Below are 14797 nucleotides of genomic sequence, written 5' to 3' on the forward strand. Positions count from 1 at the left end.
GAGGCTGGCCTGGGCTGGGGGCTCCACACACTCCCTCCGTGGCTGGCCCCTGGCAGCCTTCCCCCCTCCCTGCACCTGCCTTCTCCTGGTGCCGCACGGCCTCCTCCAGCGCCTTCATCTTCAGCTTGTCCTGTGGCCGCTTCAGGAGCGCAGCCTGTGGCTGCTGAGTCTGGTACAGAAGCAGCTCCTTCTCTCGATCATTCTTCTGATGGTGGGGGACGGGGGCAAGCGGGAAGAAGGAGTGCCTGGTGGTACCCTTGGCCTAGAGGGCTCACCCCAGCCCCTCTGCTGAGTTCTCCACTGTGCTGGCTCCCCTCCCTCTAGGCCCTTCTTCCTTCTGCTCCCAGACACTTCACAGATTCCCACCCTCGCTCCCCATGCTCTCTGCCCCAGCTCACTCGAATCAGCTCATTCTGCAGATGCTGCACTGTGTCCCGCAGTTTCTTCATGTCCAGCTCACTCAGCAGCAGTTTCCGCCTCATGGACACTGGTGGTGGGGGCATGGGGAGAGGAGGCTCAGGCAGGAAGCATCTTCCAGCTCCAATCAGCACAGTTTGGGGGTGAGGGCAGGTGTCTCTCAGCCCTGAGGTTTGAGACAGGACTGGATTCCCTGTTTCCCACTATGGAGAGGGCCCAGCTGGCTCCTATCAGCCCGTGTCCAGTAACATGAACACCTGGGAAAGGTCCCCACCGCCCTGTCCCACAATTGAGAGCCTAGGCTCAGGCGGGCACCCTTTATGCCCTCACTCAGCTTCTGGGTCTTGTCAGCATTGTCCTGCTCCTCCTCCATTTCCTCCTGGATCAGGTGGTTCCTCAGCATGCGGTTCTCTGCCTCCAGGACCCTGGCGTGTTTCCGTAGCGACAGGATGTCCTCAGCCATCGTCTGTATGGCCTGTCGGTAGCTGTTTATCTCCTGTGGGTCCCAGTGCTCAGAGTTGAGCCTCCGGCCCACATCTGTACCCACACTGAGGAGTCGGTGGGTCAACCCCAAGGCCGATGGACAGCATGCCCTCAACTCTTAGCAACTCCTCCGAGGAGTGGCTATAATTTGATCTGCACGATGTGAGAGAAGTCGCACTTGGGTTCTCTCCCAGGGGTCATGCCTCTTCCCGTGAGGCCAGTTGGGGGGACCCAGGGCTCAGACAACAGGTGGGGAAGATTGTGAGTGATAGAGACTCGACAGGTCCTGGAACCAGGTTCCCAGGGCTACTTCTCTGGCTTCTCCCTGCTCCTTCCCCTCTTTTCTAATTCCTCTCCTTCCTCATGTCACTGAGAATCCAGGGAGAACCTCTCAGAAACTCCACTGACTGCCACTTGGGAACTGACCACAGGCACCAGCACCCCCGCCAGCTTAGGGGTCAGGAAAGTAGGCCTGGGAGATCCAGCTCCAAGATCTGGGGCCAGGATGACAGGCTCTGTTGTTAGCTTCAGAGTAACAAAAATCTTAATGTCTGGCACGAATTGAGCTTCACTACATTCCAGGTTAGGAGGAGGGCTTCCCTCAGTTGTCCTCACAACAAGCCTATGGGGTCGGTACTGTTATCATCCTCATTTACCAACAAGGAAACCAAGGCCCAGATGGGCAACTAACTGGGTCAGTTGCAAAACTGAGTGGCAGAGGCAAGGTCTGAAACCCACACTTCAGCTCACAGACTCCAGTGGCACTTGAATCTGTGTTCTAAGTGCTGTGCAATCCTGCCATGAGGCTCCGACATGGAAACATAACAGTATGTTGAGAAGTGATGCAATAGGCTACTAAAAAGAATCATCAGTGTGATCTCAATGTGGGGAAATTATTTATGTCGGACCTTCTGTGTGCATAGGAGAATTACTAAGCTATATTTACATGCATTGATTTCATACTTAGAAAAAGTTTTATAAAGGGAGTTTCTTAAATCCAAACAGCACAAGATATAACAGGGACCCAAAATATGAAGCCAGAAAGGTCCATAGAAGGGGAGGAGGTGGGTGCCTGGCTGGGGAAGGAGCGGGTGAAGACAGCAGGAGTTTGTTAAGCCCTGATTGCTTGGCCTCCCAGTGACTGTTGAGGACTTGCATGTGGAGGTGGGGCTCCTAAAACGGCCAGGGTCCCAAGTCTCCCAGAAGCAGAGTTCTGCACCCAGTTTCCACCTAGGCCTCATGCTGACTGGGGACGAGGCCCAGCTCCCAACCACTGCCAACCACCAGCTGCAGGCTGGGCCACTGGCTTCTTGGTGAGGGGCTCCTGGACAGCAGGGGTTCATCAGACACCACTTGTCACCTGCTGCTGTCTAGGTTTTTGGCTGGATTCCCTCTAACCAGTGCCAGGGCCAGGCCCATTTTTCCAGCATCTGCTCCAGTCAAGTTCCAGGTCTTGGCTCCTCCAGATCTGCCCACAGGGTGCCCTCAGACAGCCCGTTAATTAGGAGCCAGCCCAGAGCCCACACAGGGCTTTGTGGTCAGGCCCTGGGCACAGCCCAGCATGGCCATTGACTCACTGAGTGAACTGAGACAGGGCCCTTCCTATATGAGCCTCAGATTCCTCAGACAGGATAAACACAGGTGCTGCAGGGCTCAGTCAGAGTGTGTGGGGCGGCTGGCACAGGGCCTAGCCAGGGCAGGTAGGACCTGGAGGTATCTATTCCCATCCAACCCTATTTCTGTTCTGTGGCCGCTTTATCAGCAGGTCAGACCCCTTCCTCTTTTTCCTGGCTGCCTTACTCATCACTTTGGAGAATTGCTTGGATACTGGATACTATTAATGTTGAACACATGCAAAGCCTATGATGTAGCAATTGTATTCCTGAGTATATACCCAATAAACATGCAAGTGTGAATGCATCTAGAAGCAGAGGTAAGAGCATTGCTACCAGCCTTATTTGTAATAACCCTTAACTGGACAAGACACAAATGCCCCTCACAGTAGAATGGGGAGATAGTCACACAGTGGAATACTACACAGCAATAACAATGAGCTAACATCAGCTACATGAAACCACATGGAAACATCTCTTAAATATAGCACAGAAAAGAAGTCAAATACAAAATACCTACTCAATGATTCCATGTAGATTTGGTTCAAAAATAGACAAACTTAAGCTATAAAATTAGAAGTCGGGGTATGAGATCCATTTGGGGAGGTGATTGGGAGGCACCAGGGAGCTTTGAGGGTGCTGGCATGCTGTACCTCTTGACCCTCATTGAGCATTTGCTATGTATTTTGTAATAATTCAACACAGTGAATACACTTATGTTTTGTGCATTTGTCTGAATGTGTGCTGTACTTCACATAAACAAATTAAAAACATTTAATGAATTAAAAAATAAATGAAATCCTGGCTCAAGTTTGGTTAAGCACGTGAAGCCTCCACACAGCAGCCCTCCTCTGGGGAGCCTCTCAACTCTCCACAGCAATGCGCTCTCCTCAGCTCTGAGCTGTGAATGCTTCTGTGGGTCCTGCTCCTGGGCTCTCACTGCAGCCTCTGTACCCGGAGAGGCCTCCTCCCAGTTTGATCCTGGGGGGCTGGGTGGATTTAGCGATGCCTCCGGCCAGGCCCTTCTGAAAACGAGCAGGGGGGCACGCTAATAGTTGTTGAAGGCTGGCACGATGCCTCAGAACATCCTGAGACTCACGCTGGTTCAGTGACGTAAGGTCACACTGCCGCAAATGTGGAGCTAGCACTGGAGCTCAGACTCCACTCCAAAACCTGTGCTCTTTGCATCTACTTGATTGAGGAAGGCTGGGGCCTCACCCAGAGGGAAGAATGACGGACTGAATCTGTCTACAGAAATTAAGGGGCACTGATGGAGGAGGTGGCCAGTGTAGGTACCAATGTCCATCTGACGTCCTGAGGCCCATTCTGCCTTTTGTCCCTGAGGCCAAGATTGCCTTGGGGCAAAGGTGAAAGAAGGAGGTCCCCTGTCTGCTCGTCAAGGAGCCAAATGTGCTCAGGCCTCTCTGTGTCAGAAGAGGTGGGTGTAGCTCATCTCACTGTCCCCACCTGCACCTGGCCCAACACAGTGAAAACAGCAGATTTGAATAAGCCAGCCTGATCCCATTGCTGCCTCACCAGCTTCTTCTTCAGGTGAGGCCTGCCCACAGTAGGGGCGGGGGCAGAGGGGCTTAGGCAAGGAAGAACCCTGCTGGACGCTGTAGTCCGGGCACCTTAGTCTGTGTGTGTGCTGGTGGAGGGCTGGGATCTCTGTGGCTGTGGTTCAGAGTGAACTCCTGAGGTTTGGGTCAGATGCAAAGCCTGGCATATAAAAACCTGTACAAGCTTCCCCCGCATGCACACTGACCCAGCCCTTCCCTTCCCACATTCTTATTTCTCCCTTCATGCCTCCACTTCTGCATTCCTAAAACTTAATTTGTCCTTTTATATTCCATCTAGAAAAAATTTTTAAATATCTTTTTATTGCCCTGACCGGTTTGGCTCAGTGGATAGAGCATCGGCCTACGGACTCAGGGGTCCCAGGTTCGATTCCGGTCAAGGGCATGTACCTTGGTTGTAGGCACATCCCCAGTGGGGAGTGTGCAGGAGGCAGCTGATCGATGTTTCTCTCTCATCGATGTTTCTAATTCTCCATCCCTCTCCCTTCCTCTCTGTAAAAAATCAATAAACTATATTTTTAAAAAAGTATCTTTTTATTGCTTTCAAATGGACAGGGAGAGGGAGAGAGAGAGAGAGACAGAAACATCATTGATGAGAGAATCATTGATCGGCTGTCTCCTGCACGCCCCACACTGGTGATCGAACCTGCAACCCAGGTATGTGCCCTGGCCTGGAATCAAACTGTGACCTCCTGGTTCATAGGTCGATGCCAGCTGGGCCAGATATTTTTAATCACACGAGGACTGATAGTGTGTGAGTGTGTGTGTGTGCATGGAGGGAGTCCCAGGGGAAGGGGTTGCCAGGCCCTCTGTCTATTCTGTGAATCTGATCATCCCCTTCCCATTCAGGGTTCATCTTTTTCTAGGATCCCATTGTTCTTCATCCCAGCAGTCCCAGGGGTGAGCAAAGCTCTTTTGTTAACATCCCCCCTTGACAGATGAAGAAAGCTGAGACCCAGATAAAGTGGGTGTCCTCTCCTCAGCCAGATGGGCCCTGCTGGAGGAAGGATCATGGCTTCTTCTGGACTCCACTCCTTGGACAATAACTCTATAGACCTTCCCAGGCCCCTGTGCCACCCCAGCCTGGCTGCTCTCTGAGCATGAGGTCTTTCCAGGAAAATGGAGAGGGACCTGGTCCCAGTTTATCCTCCTCAGTCTCTACCCTGGCCAGTATTCTCTGTCCATGGGACCCAGAGACGCAGCCTGGCAGGCCTGTCCTCCTCCCCCAGTTTTGCCCACCCTCATAGCAGAGTGGAAACCTTGGGCAGCACAGATGAGCTGAGAAGCTGCAGCCTGACCTATGCAAGCAGCCTGGCTGGGCTCCCCACTCAGGGCCACATTCTGCGTCACAGTCCAGCCTTGAGAACACACAGGACACCATGTCTCAGATTTCCTGTCACGATCTTGCCCCTCTGCCTGCTTCCTCCTTCCCCCAGTTCCCAGCCTGCTTGGGCTAGCACATCCTCAGGGCACCGACTTTACTTATGCCTGACCCTGAGTGCCCACTGCATCCCCTCACTCTCTGATACCCCACAAGGACCCAGCTCTCAGCAGTGAGCCCAAGGTCACAAAGACAAGTTAGAAAGCCTAGGCTAGAAGCAGATCAGTGAACACCCAACCACACTTGCTGAGCACCACTGTGGGCCAGGTCTGTGCCATGCTGGGGCCATGAAGCACAAAGGAGCCCATATGGTCTCTGCCTATAGTGGTCTGCTCTCCACACTGAGAAGATGGCAAGAAGTACCTGTATCAGAGGAGAGTTCAGAGAAGGCTCTTAACTCATCCTGGTGTCCAGGAAGGCTTCCTGGAGGAGGTCATAATCTGAGCTGACTCTTTATAGATGAGTAGCTGTTACCTGGGGTAGGGAGAAGGCTCTCTGGGCAGAGAAGACACTGGTGAAGGCAGGGAGGCGAGAGAATGTGTGATGAGGAACAAAGCAGGCAAGTTTCTGGAGAGCAGGATGCAGGGAAGAGAGGTAGGAGTATGGCTGGAGAGGTGTCAGGGAAGACAGAAGAGGGCCTTGAAGGTCAGTCTCAGGAACTCAGACTGACCATTGAAGGGTCTAAGCTGGGGGCAGGGGGTGCATGTGACAAGACCTCTCTGGTTGTTTAACACAGAGAATACGGGGGGATGGAGGCCAAGAGCAGCAAGGTGACACATCACGGGACCTGCTTCGGTAAAGGCAGTGGGCGCGAAGGCGAGGGCAGGAACTGCAGGAGGGAGAAGAGTGAGGAGGAGGAGGAGGAAGCGGGGAGGAGGAGGAGGGGGAGGAGGAGAATCTTGGGTCTTGTGAGCGAGGAAGTACATGCAGGAAGTGATGGGGAGAAGGTGCTGGCTTGGGGAGGGGAGGGGCATGTTGAGTGTGAGGTTCTTGTGTGGCCTCCAGGTGGAGGTGGCCACAGGCAGTTGATGGCGGTCAAGCTTGAAGAGATTCTCGGGCTGGAGATCGGAGATGGAGGGGTGGGAGGGCAGCCCTTGGAGGTGTGAGTGAAGCCTTGGAATGGAGAGTTTCCATAGTTAAGGGGAATGTAGAGTAGCAGGGGGAGGGGCTTAAGGACAAAGGGAGGGTGGTAGTGGGAGAGGAGTCTTCAAGATCAGCGCAATTGTCAGAGACATGGGAGAAAAAGGGCTAAATCAGGCTGGAAAGCAGAGCTTCAAAATGGAGGGACAATGGCCTTCCATGTTGGGGAATAGCACATAGGGTAATATAAACTCTCAACCTCAGAGATAACCTAAAACCTGGATACAAAATAAAAACTACACACTTAAAAATATTAAAGAGCTGGCAAGATAGTGAGGAATTATTGGACAGAGATAAGGGACAGACAGGGACCCATACAGTGGAATACTACACAGTCATAAAAAGGAGGGACCACAGCACCAAATAACCACACAGATGAATCTCACACATAAAGTTGAGCAAAAGAACCATACACAAAATAATGCACATGGTATGATGTCCTTTAAAGTTAACAACAGGGACTATTAGGCCATAGTGATTAGGGAAGTACACTTATTCAGTGGTTGCAAACTGCGGCTCACGAGCCACATGCGGTTCATGAGCCACATGCGGCTCTTTGGCCCCTTGAATGTGGCTCTTCCACAAAATACCATGTGCGGGCATGCACATACAGTGTGATTGAAACTTCGTGGCCCATGCGCAGAAGTCAGTATTTTGTGGAAGAGCCACACTAAAGGGGCCAAAGAGCCATATGTGGCTTGTAAGCCGCAGTTTGCCAACCACTGACTTAGGTGATGACAGTATAAAGTAGCAAAGCAATACAGTAAGATGACACAGTGATCTTGTCTAGGAAAGAAGGGGTGTGAGGAGCTTCCAGGCACTGGTGATGTTTTATTTCTTGACCTAGGTATTGGTTTCATGGATATCCTATATAATAAAAGCTAATATGCTAAGTATCTGGTTGCCCATTCAACCAATCAAAGAATAATATGCTAATGATATGCTAAGGCTGCTCAACTGCTTGCTATGACATGCACTGACCACCAGGGGAAAAGACGCTCCGATTGGTAGGTTAGCTTGCTGTTGGGGTCCGGCCAATTGGGACTGAGCGAAATGCGCCAGACACGCCCTGGAACCCTCCCACAGTCCCTCCCTGGCTGGCCAACCTCCCAAGTCTGTCCCGGGCCCTGACCATGCACCGGTGGGGTACCTTGGCCTGGCCTGCGCCCTCTCGCAATCCAGGACCCCTCAGGGGATGTCGGAGAGCCGGTTTTGGCCCGATCCCACAAGCCAGGCCAAGGGACCCCACTGGTGCATGAATTTGTTTTATAATAACTTGGTTATTTTATAATAACTTGGTTGTTTTATAATAACTTGGTTGTGCTGTGTTTTATTTTTATGTTCAATGCAATTTTTCCATGTGGGTTATGTTTTATAACTAAAAAGGTTTTTTAAAAATATATTTTTATTATTGAATTTTTTTGTTAATCCTCACCCGAGGATATTTTTCCATTGATTTTCAGAGAGTGAAAGGGAGGAGGAGAGACACACAGAGAGAAACATCAATGTGAGACAGACATATCAATTGGTTGCCTCCTGCATGTGCCCTGACCAGGGCCAGGGATCAAGCTGTAATGGGTACATGCCCTTGTCTGGAATTGAACCCTGGACCTTTCAGTCCATGGGCTGATGCTCTATCTACTGAGAAAAACTGGCTAGAGGTGTTTTTATTGATTTCAGAGAGAGGATGAGAGAGGGGGAGAGAGAGAGATAGAAACATCAATGCTGAGAGAGAATCATCTATCGGATGCCTCCCAGGTATGTGTCCTGACTGGGAATTGAACTGTGACCTCCTGGTTCATGGGTTGATGCTCAACCATTGAGCCACACTGGTCAGGCAAAAAATGTTTTTTTGTTTGTTTGGTTTTTTAAAATGTATATTTTTATTGATTTTAGAGAGGAAGGGAGAGGGAGAGAGAGATAGAAACATCAATGATGAGAATCATTGGTTGGCTGCCTCCTGCACACCCCCTACTGGGGATCGAGCCTGCAACCCAGGTAGTGCTCTTGGCCAGAATCGAACCTGGGACCCTTCAGTCTGTATGTGACGCTCTATCCACTGGGCCAAACCAGCTAGGGTGGGCAAAAAAGGCTTTTGAAAAAAGGAGAGAAGGACTTATTTCCAGCCAAGATGGCAAAGTAGGTAAATGTTTTGGTTGCATCCTCCTATGACTACACCTAAATTAGAGAACAACTACTCTTGAGAACCACCTCATGCCTAGCTAAATAAAACTTCTATAATTAAGGATATAATGAAGAAGCCACTGGAGACTTATAGGAGGGGAGAAGATGTGGAACAGGAAGGTCCCACACCCATGGTGTGGCAATTAAGAATCAGGAGGTATATCTTGGGTGCAGAGGTTCCCCTGAGGAGAAACGGGTCCCAGCCCCACACCGGGCTCCCCTGCCTGAAGCACCAATGCCAGGAAGAGGAGTCCCCATAACACCTGGCTGTGAAAATCAGCAGGGATAGCAGCTAAGTAAGACAGAAGGCTATTGGAGTTCCAGGTGTTCCTCTTGAGGGGCTTCTTCATGGACTCACTGGCTCACAAACTCACTCATTTGACGTCTGCAGGAAAAACAACTCGAAAAATGCTAGGGACCTATGGGAGGAACTGAATTGACTAGCCTCAGGGTGAGGGCTGGAGGGGCAGGGGTCAGGAAAGCTGTCTCCAGGGATAGAAGTGCTAGCAGTCGCCATTGCTCCTTTGTTGAACTCTTCCCCAACTCAGCCCACAGGTGCAGGCAGGCACCAAATATGAGCTATTAACTTAGCACTGTTCACCCTGCCCTAGTGGTTTCCTGAGACCTTGTCCCACTCAACTCGTGTGCTCAGTCCAAGCCACTTCCGGAGGCTTTTCCACACAATTGGCCTGCCTTAGCATGTGCTGTAGACTTTCCTAAAATCTCTCAAAGATCCCCAAATCCCCAAACAAGCAATGGTTGGCTTCAGCATGCCCTGTATTTCTTGCTAAATGGCCCCAAACCCAGAACAAGCAGCAACAGGGCTCAACTTGCATTATAACTCCTATCAGGTGGTCCCAAGCCTGGCGTAAGCTACATTGAGTGCTGGCTTGGAACAAAGCCCAGCACAAGTGATGGCTGGCCTCTGTTTACATTGTGGTGCCCACCAAAAGGTCCAAGCACAGCACTAGTGGCAGCCAGCCAAAGTTTTCAGCATAGCATCTCCCAAACATTTCTAAGCCGTGCACAGTGGCAACTAGCTACAGATTACTTTACAGCTTCACCAGGTGGACCTGAGCCAAGCACAAATGATGGTTGACTTTGACTTGCACCAGAACCCCTTCCAACAGCCTCCAGAACCAACATACCTGGTGCCCAGCTTCAGATCACACCAGAGCACCATCCAACCAGCTCCATACATGACACACACAAAGGGTAGACTTAGCAGGCATCAGAAGCCCACTAAAGAGACTCCTGCTCTATGAAATGCACCCCACAAAACAGTGTCTCTGCTGTAGTCTTAGCCAGTCCTCTCAGCCAATCAGCCTGAGGATCAATCCCACTGACTGATGTGCCAAAAGAAATCAAGGCTTGACTACAACAGGAAGGCATACACAATCCACACAAGGGACACCCCTGGAACACCTGGCTCAGGTGAACAGGGAGACTGCACTACTGGGTTCCCCAAGACACCTAGTAGATAAGACCATTTTGCCAAGACTGGGAAATATAGCAGCTCTACCTAATAAATAGAAACAAGCACAGGGAGGCAGCCAAAGTGAGGAGATAAAGAAACATGTCCCAAATGAAAGAACAAAATAAAACTCCAGAAAAAAAATTAAACAAAATGGAGAAAAGCAATCTATCAGCTACAGAGTTCAAAACACTGGTTATAAGGGTTCTCAATGAACTTAGAGGGGGGAAAAATACAGATGAACTCAGTGAGAACTTACATAAAGAGATAGAAAACATAAAAAAGAACCAGTCATAAATGAAGAATACAATAACTGAAATGAAAACCACAATAAGGGAATCAACAGCAGATTACATGAAGCAGAGGATCAAATCAGTGATTTGGAAGACAAGTAGTAGGAAACACCCAATGAGAACAGGCAAAAAAAGAAAGAAGAAAAAAAATGAGGACAGTTTAAGAGACCTCTGGGACCACATCAAGTGTAGCAATGCATGCCATAGGGGTACCAGAAGGAAAAGAGAGAGTGAGCAAGAAATTGAAAACCTATTTGAAAAAATAATGATGAAAACATCCCTAACCTGGTGAAGGAAATAGACTTACAAGTCCAGGAAGCACAGAAGGTCCCAAACAAAATGAACCCAAACAGGACCACACCAAGACACATAATAATAAAAGTGCCAAAGATTAAAGACAAAGAGAATCTTAAAAGTAGCAAAAGAAAGCAGTTATGTGCAAGGGAGCTCCCATAAGACTGTCAGCTGATTTCTCAACAGAAACTTTGCTGGCCAGAAGGATTGGCATGAAATATTCAAAGTGATAAAAAGAAAAGAACTACAACCAAGATTACTCTACCCAGTAAGGCTAGCAGTTAGAATCAAAGGAGAGATAAAGTTTCCTAGACAAGAAAAAAACTAAAGTAGTTCATTACTACTGAGCAAATATTATAAGAAATGTTAAAGGGACTTCCTTAAGTAGGAAAAAAAGATAAAAAATATGAATCAGAAAATATAGGAAAGAAAAAATTTTCATTGACAAAGGCAGACATTTTAGTAAAAGCTAGCACAGAGTTTAAAACGCAAAAGTAGGATGAGCTCATGTAAGTACAACAACAAATTAAGGAATCTACACAAATACACACACACAAAAAACAAGTAAGAGATAATGACAAAAACATAAATGTGGAGGGGGTGAGTCAAAATTGCAGTGATTTAAAAATGTGTTCAAATTTAAGTGACCATCAACTTAAAATAAGCTCACATAAACATAGGTTGGTGTATATGACGCACATGGTAACCATAAATCAAAACTCTGCAAGAGACATGGAGGAATAAAGACAAAGGAATCCAAACACAGTACTATAGAAAGTCATCAACATACAAGGGAAGAGAGTAAGAGAATGAGAAAGGAATAGAGAAGAACTACAAAACAACCAGAAAACAATGAATCACATGGCAACAACTACAGGCCTCTCTATCAATAGTTACTTTAAATGTAAATGGACTAAATGTTCCAAACCAAAGACTTGGAGTGGTTGAATGGATTAAGAAAAAAAAAATACCCATGCCTATACACTGCTTATAAGAGACCAATTTCCTTTCAAAAAACTAAAAGTAAATGTACAGAAAAAGTTATTTCATGAAAATGGCAACAACAACAACAAAAAACTGGAGTAGCAATACTTATATCAGACTAAAACAGTGACTGTCACAAGAGGCAAAGATGGGCATTTAATAATGATAAAGGGATCAATCCAACAAGAGGATATAACTCTCGTAAACATCTATGCACCCAACATCAGAGCACCTAAATATATAAAGCAAATATTTATAGACATAAAGGGAGAGATCCACTACATAGTCATAGAAGGGGACTTAACTACCCCATTGATATCAATGGATAGATCATTCAGACATAAAATCAATAAGGACACAATGGCTTTAAAAGACACACTATATCAGATGGACTTAATAAATATTTTTAGAACATTTCACTCCAAATCAGCAGAATATACATTCATTTCAAGTGCACATGGAATATTTCCAGGATATATCACATGTTAGATCACAAAACAAATCTCAATACGTTTAAGAAGATTGAAATCATATCAAGCATCTTCTCTGATCACAATTGTATGAAACTAGAAATCAATTGTAAAAAGAAAACTGAAAAACGCACAAATACATGAAGGCTAAATAAAATGTTATTAGACAATGAATGGGTTAACAGTGAGATCAAGGAAGAAATAAAAAGATCCTTGAGACAAATGAAAATGAAAACACAATGACCCCCATCCTATTTGATGAAGGTAAAGCAGTTCTTAAAGGGAGCACTAGAGCCTCCCTAAAGAGACTCCTGCTCCATGAAATGAGCCCCCACAAAACAGCTTGTCTGCTGTAGTCATGGCCAATCCTTTCAGCCAGGCAGCCTGAGGGTCAATACAGGCCTATCTCAAGAAACAAGAAAAATTTCAGTAAACAATTTAATCTTACACCTAAAGGAACAAGGAAAAGAACAAACAGAGCCAAAAGTGAGAAGAAAGGAAATAATAAAGATCGGAGCATCTATAATAATAAAAGCACAATATGCTAATTAGACCGGACGTCCTTCCGGATGTCCTTCAGGTTCACCTTCCGGACAAAGCCTGGGCTGTGAGGGAAGTCCACGTCCCGGGTGCCTGCTGGCAGCTGGAGGGAAGCCCAGATCCCAGGTGCCAGAGGGAAGCCAGTGCTGGCAGCCAGGGGAAGGAAGGCCTACTCTTGCATGAATTTTGTGCATTGGGCCTCTAGTAAATAAATAAAATTGAGTCTAGCCCTGGCTGGGTGGCTCAGTTGATTGGAGTGTTGTCCCATACACTAAAAGGTTATGGGTTTGATTCCTGGTCAGGGCACATGCTTAGGTTGTGGGTTTCATCCCTGGTTGGGGCACATACAGGAGACAACTGATCAATGTTTCTCTCAGATTGATGTTTCTCTCTCTCTTTCCCCTTTCCTTTCTCTCTAAAACAAACAAACAAACAAACATATCCTTGGGTGAGGAAATATAATATAGGAAAAAAAATGAGTCTAAGATACGTTAGAAAAAAAAATCAGTGAAAACAAGAGATGGTTTTTTAAAAAGATAAAAAAAATTGATAAACCACTAGCCAGACTCATCAAGAAAAAAAGAGGATCCAAATAAATAAAATCAGAAATAAAAGTGGCGAAGTGACAACCAACACCACAGAAATACAAAGGATTATAAGGACATACTATGAACTAGCATATGCCAACAAATTGGACAACCTGGAAAAAATGGATAAATTTCTAGAAACATACAATTTTCCAAGGCTAAATCAAGAAGAAACAAAAATGTGAACAGAGTGATAACTGTTAATAAAATTGAACAGTAATAAAATATTCCCAACAAACAAAAGCCCTGGGCTAGATGGTTTTATAGGTGAATTTTATCAAAAATTCAAAGAATTAATAATTCTCCAGACAGAACTTAGAAGACAGACCTAGACACAGAACCTAAGATCCTGGACAGAAACTGGCAACAGAACCTAGAAACAGACCTAGCGAGAGAACCTGGCTGAAGAACCTAGACACAGAACCTAGACACAGAACCTAGAGACAGAACCTGGCTACAGAATCTGGTTAGAACATAGCAAGAGAACCTCTCCCCCATAGCCTGGCAGCAAACCCGATCACGAATCCTGTCCCAGGCCTACCCTCTCTGTCTCCCGCAACCTCACATCCCATAGTATATTGTTCCTCAGAGTCTTGGCTCCATCACCTCACTTCAGGTGCAAGGGTCTGCTCTGCACAGGCCAAACCTATGGAGGGTGAAGGCCACCCGTAATGCATTCCCCCCAATGTGGTATTATGTTGAGACCAAGCCTCCCTTTCTGGAAATGCTTGTACTGCAGAATGGTCTCACCATTGAAAATACACAGCACTATTTCCTGGAGAATTCATGCTACCTCCAGGACTGGTTAGTTGGTGGTATTTTTAATAAAAGTGGAAAATAACCCAGAAAAAAAAATAATTCTCAAAAAGTTGAAAAGGAAGAAAAGGTCCGAAATTCATTTTATGAGGCCAAAATTACCCTAATACCCAAACCAGACAAAGACACTATAAAACAGAAAATTATAGGCCAATATCTTTGATAAAAATAGATGCAAAAAATCCTCAATAAAATATTAGCAAACAGAATTCAGTGACACTGGTTATTCTCCATGATCAAATGGGAGTTAGTCCCGGGATGCAAGGTTAGTCCAATGTCCACAAATCAATCAATGTGATACCCCACATAAACAAAATGAAAGTTAAAATTTATCCTATATAATAAAGAGGCAATATGCAAATTGACCATCACTCCAACACACAAGATGGCCACTCCCATGTGGTCAAAGATGGCCACCACAAGATGGCTGGCAAAGAAAGAAAAGAAGACCTTTTCTTTTTTTTTTTTAATATATTTTATTGATTTTTTACAGAGAGGAAGGGAGAGGGATAGAGAGTTAGAAACATTGATGAGAGAGAAGTTT

General features: G+C 46.8%; 1 protein-coding gene across 1 annotated transcript in view; it reads right to left on the reverse strand.

Annotated features, from left to right (window-relative positions):
• CCDC33 (coiled-coil domain containing 33) overlaps positions 1-14797 on the reverse strand; it is a 78153-nt gene that overhangs the window by 4581 nt on the left and 58775 nt on the right. The window contains exons 11-13 of the mRNA XM_006753734.1: positions 748-913; positions 399-487; positions 80-205 (exon numbers count right to left, since the gene is read on the reverse strand). Of these exons, the coding sequence (XP_006753797.1) occupies positions 80-205; positions 399-487; positions 748-913 (381 nt within the window). The remainder of the gene's footprint in view (positions 1-79; positions 206-398; positions 488-747; positions 914-14797) is intronic.

This window comes from Myotis davidii, unplaced genomic scaffold, assembly GCF_000327345.1.
Source record: "Myotis davidii unplaced genomic scaffold, ASM32734v1 scaffold992, whole genome shotgun sequence".
In the NCBI taxonomy this organism is placed as follows: domain Eukaryota; kingdom Metazoa; phylum Chordata; class Mammalia; order Chiroptera; family Vespertilionidae; genus Myotis; species Myotis davidii.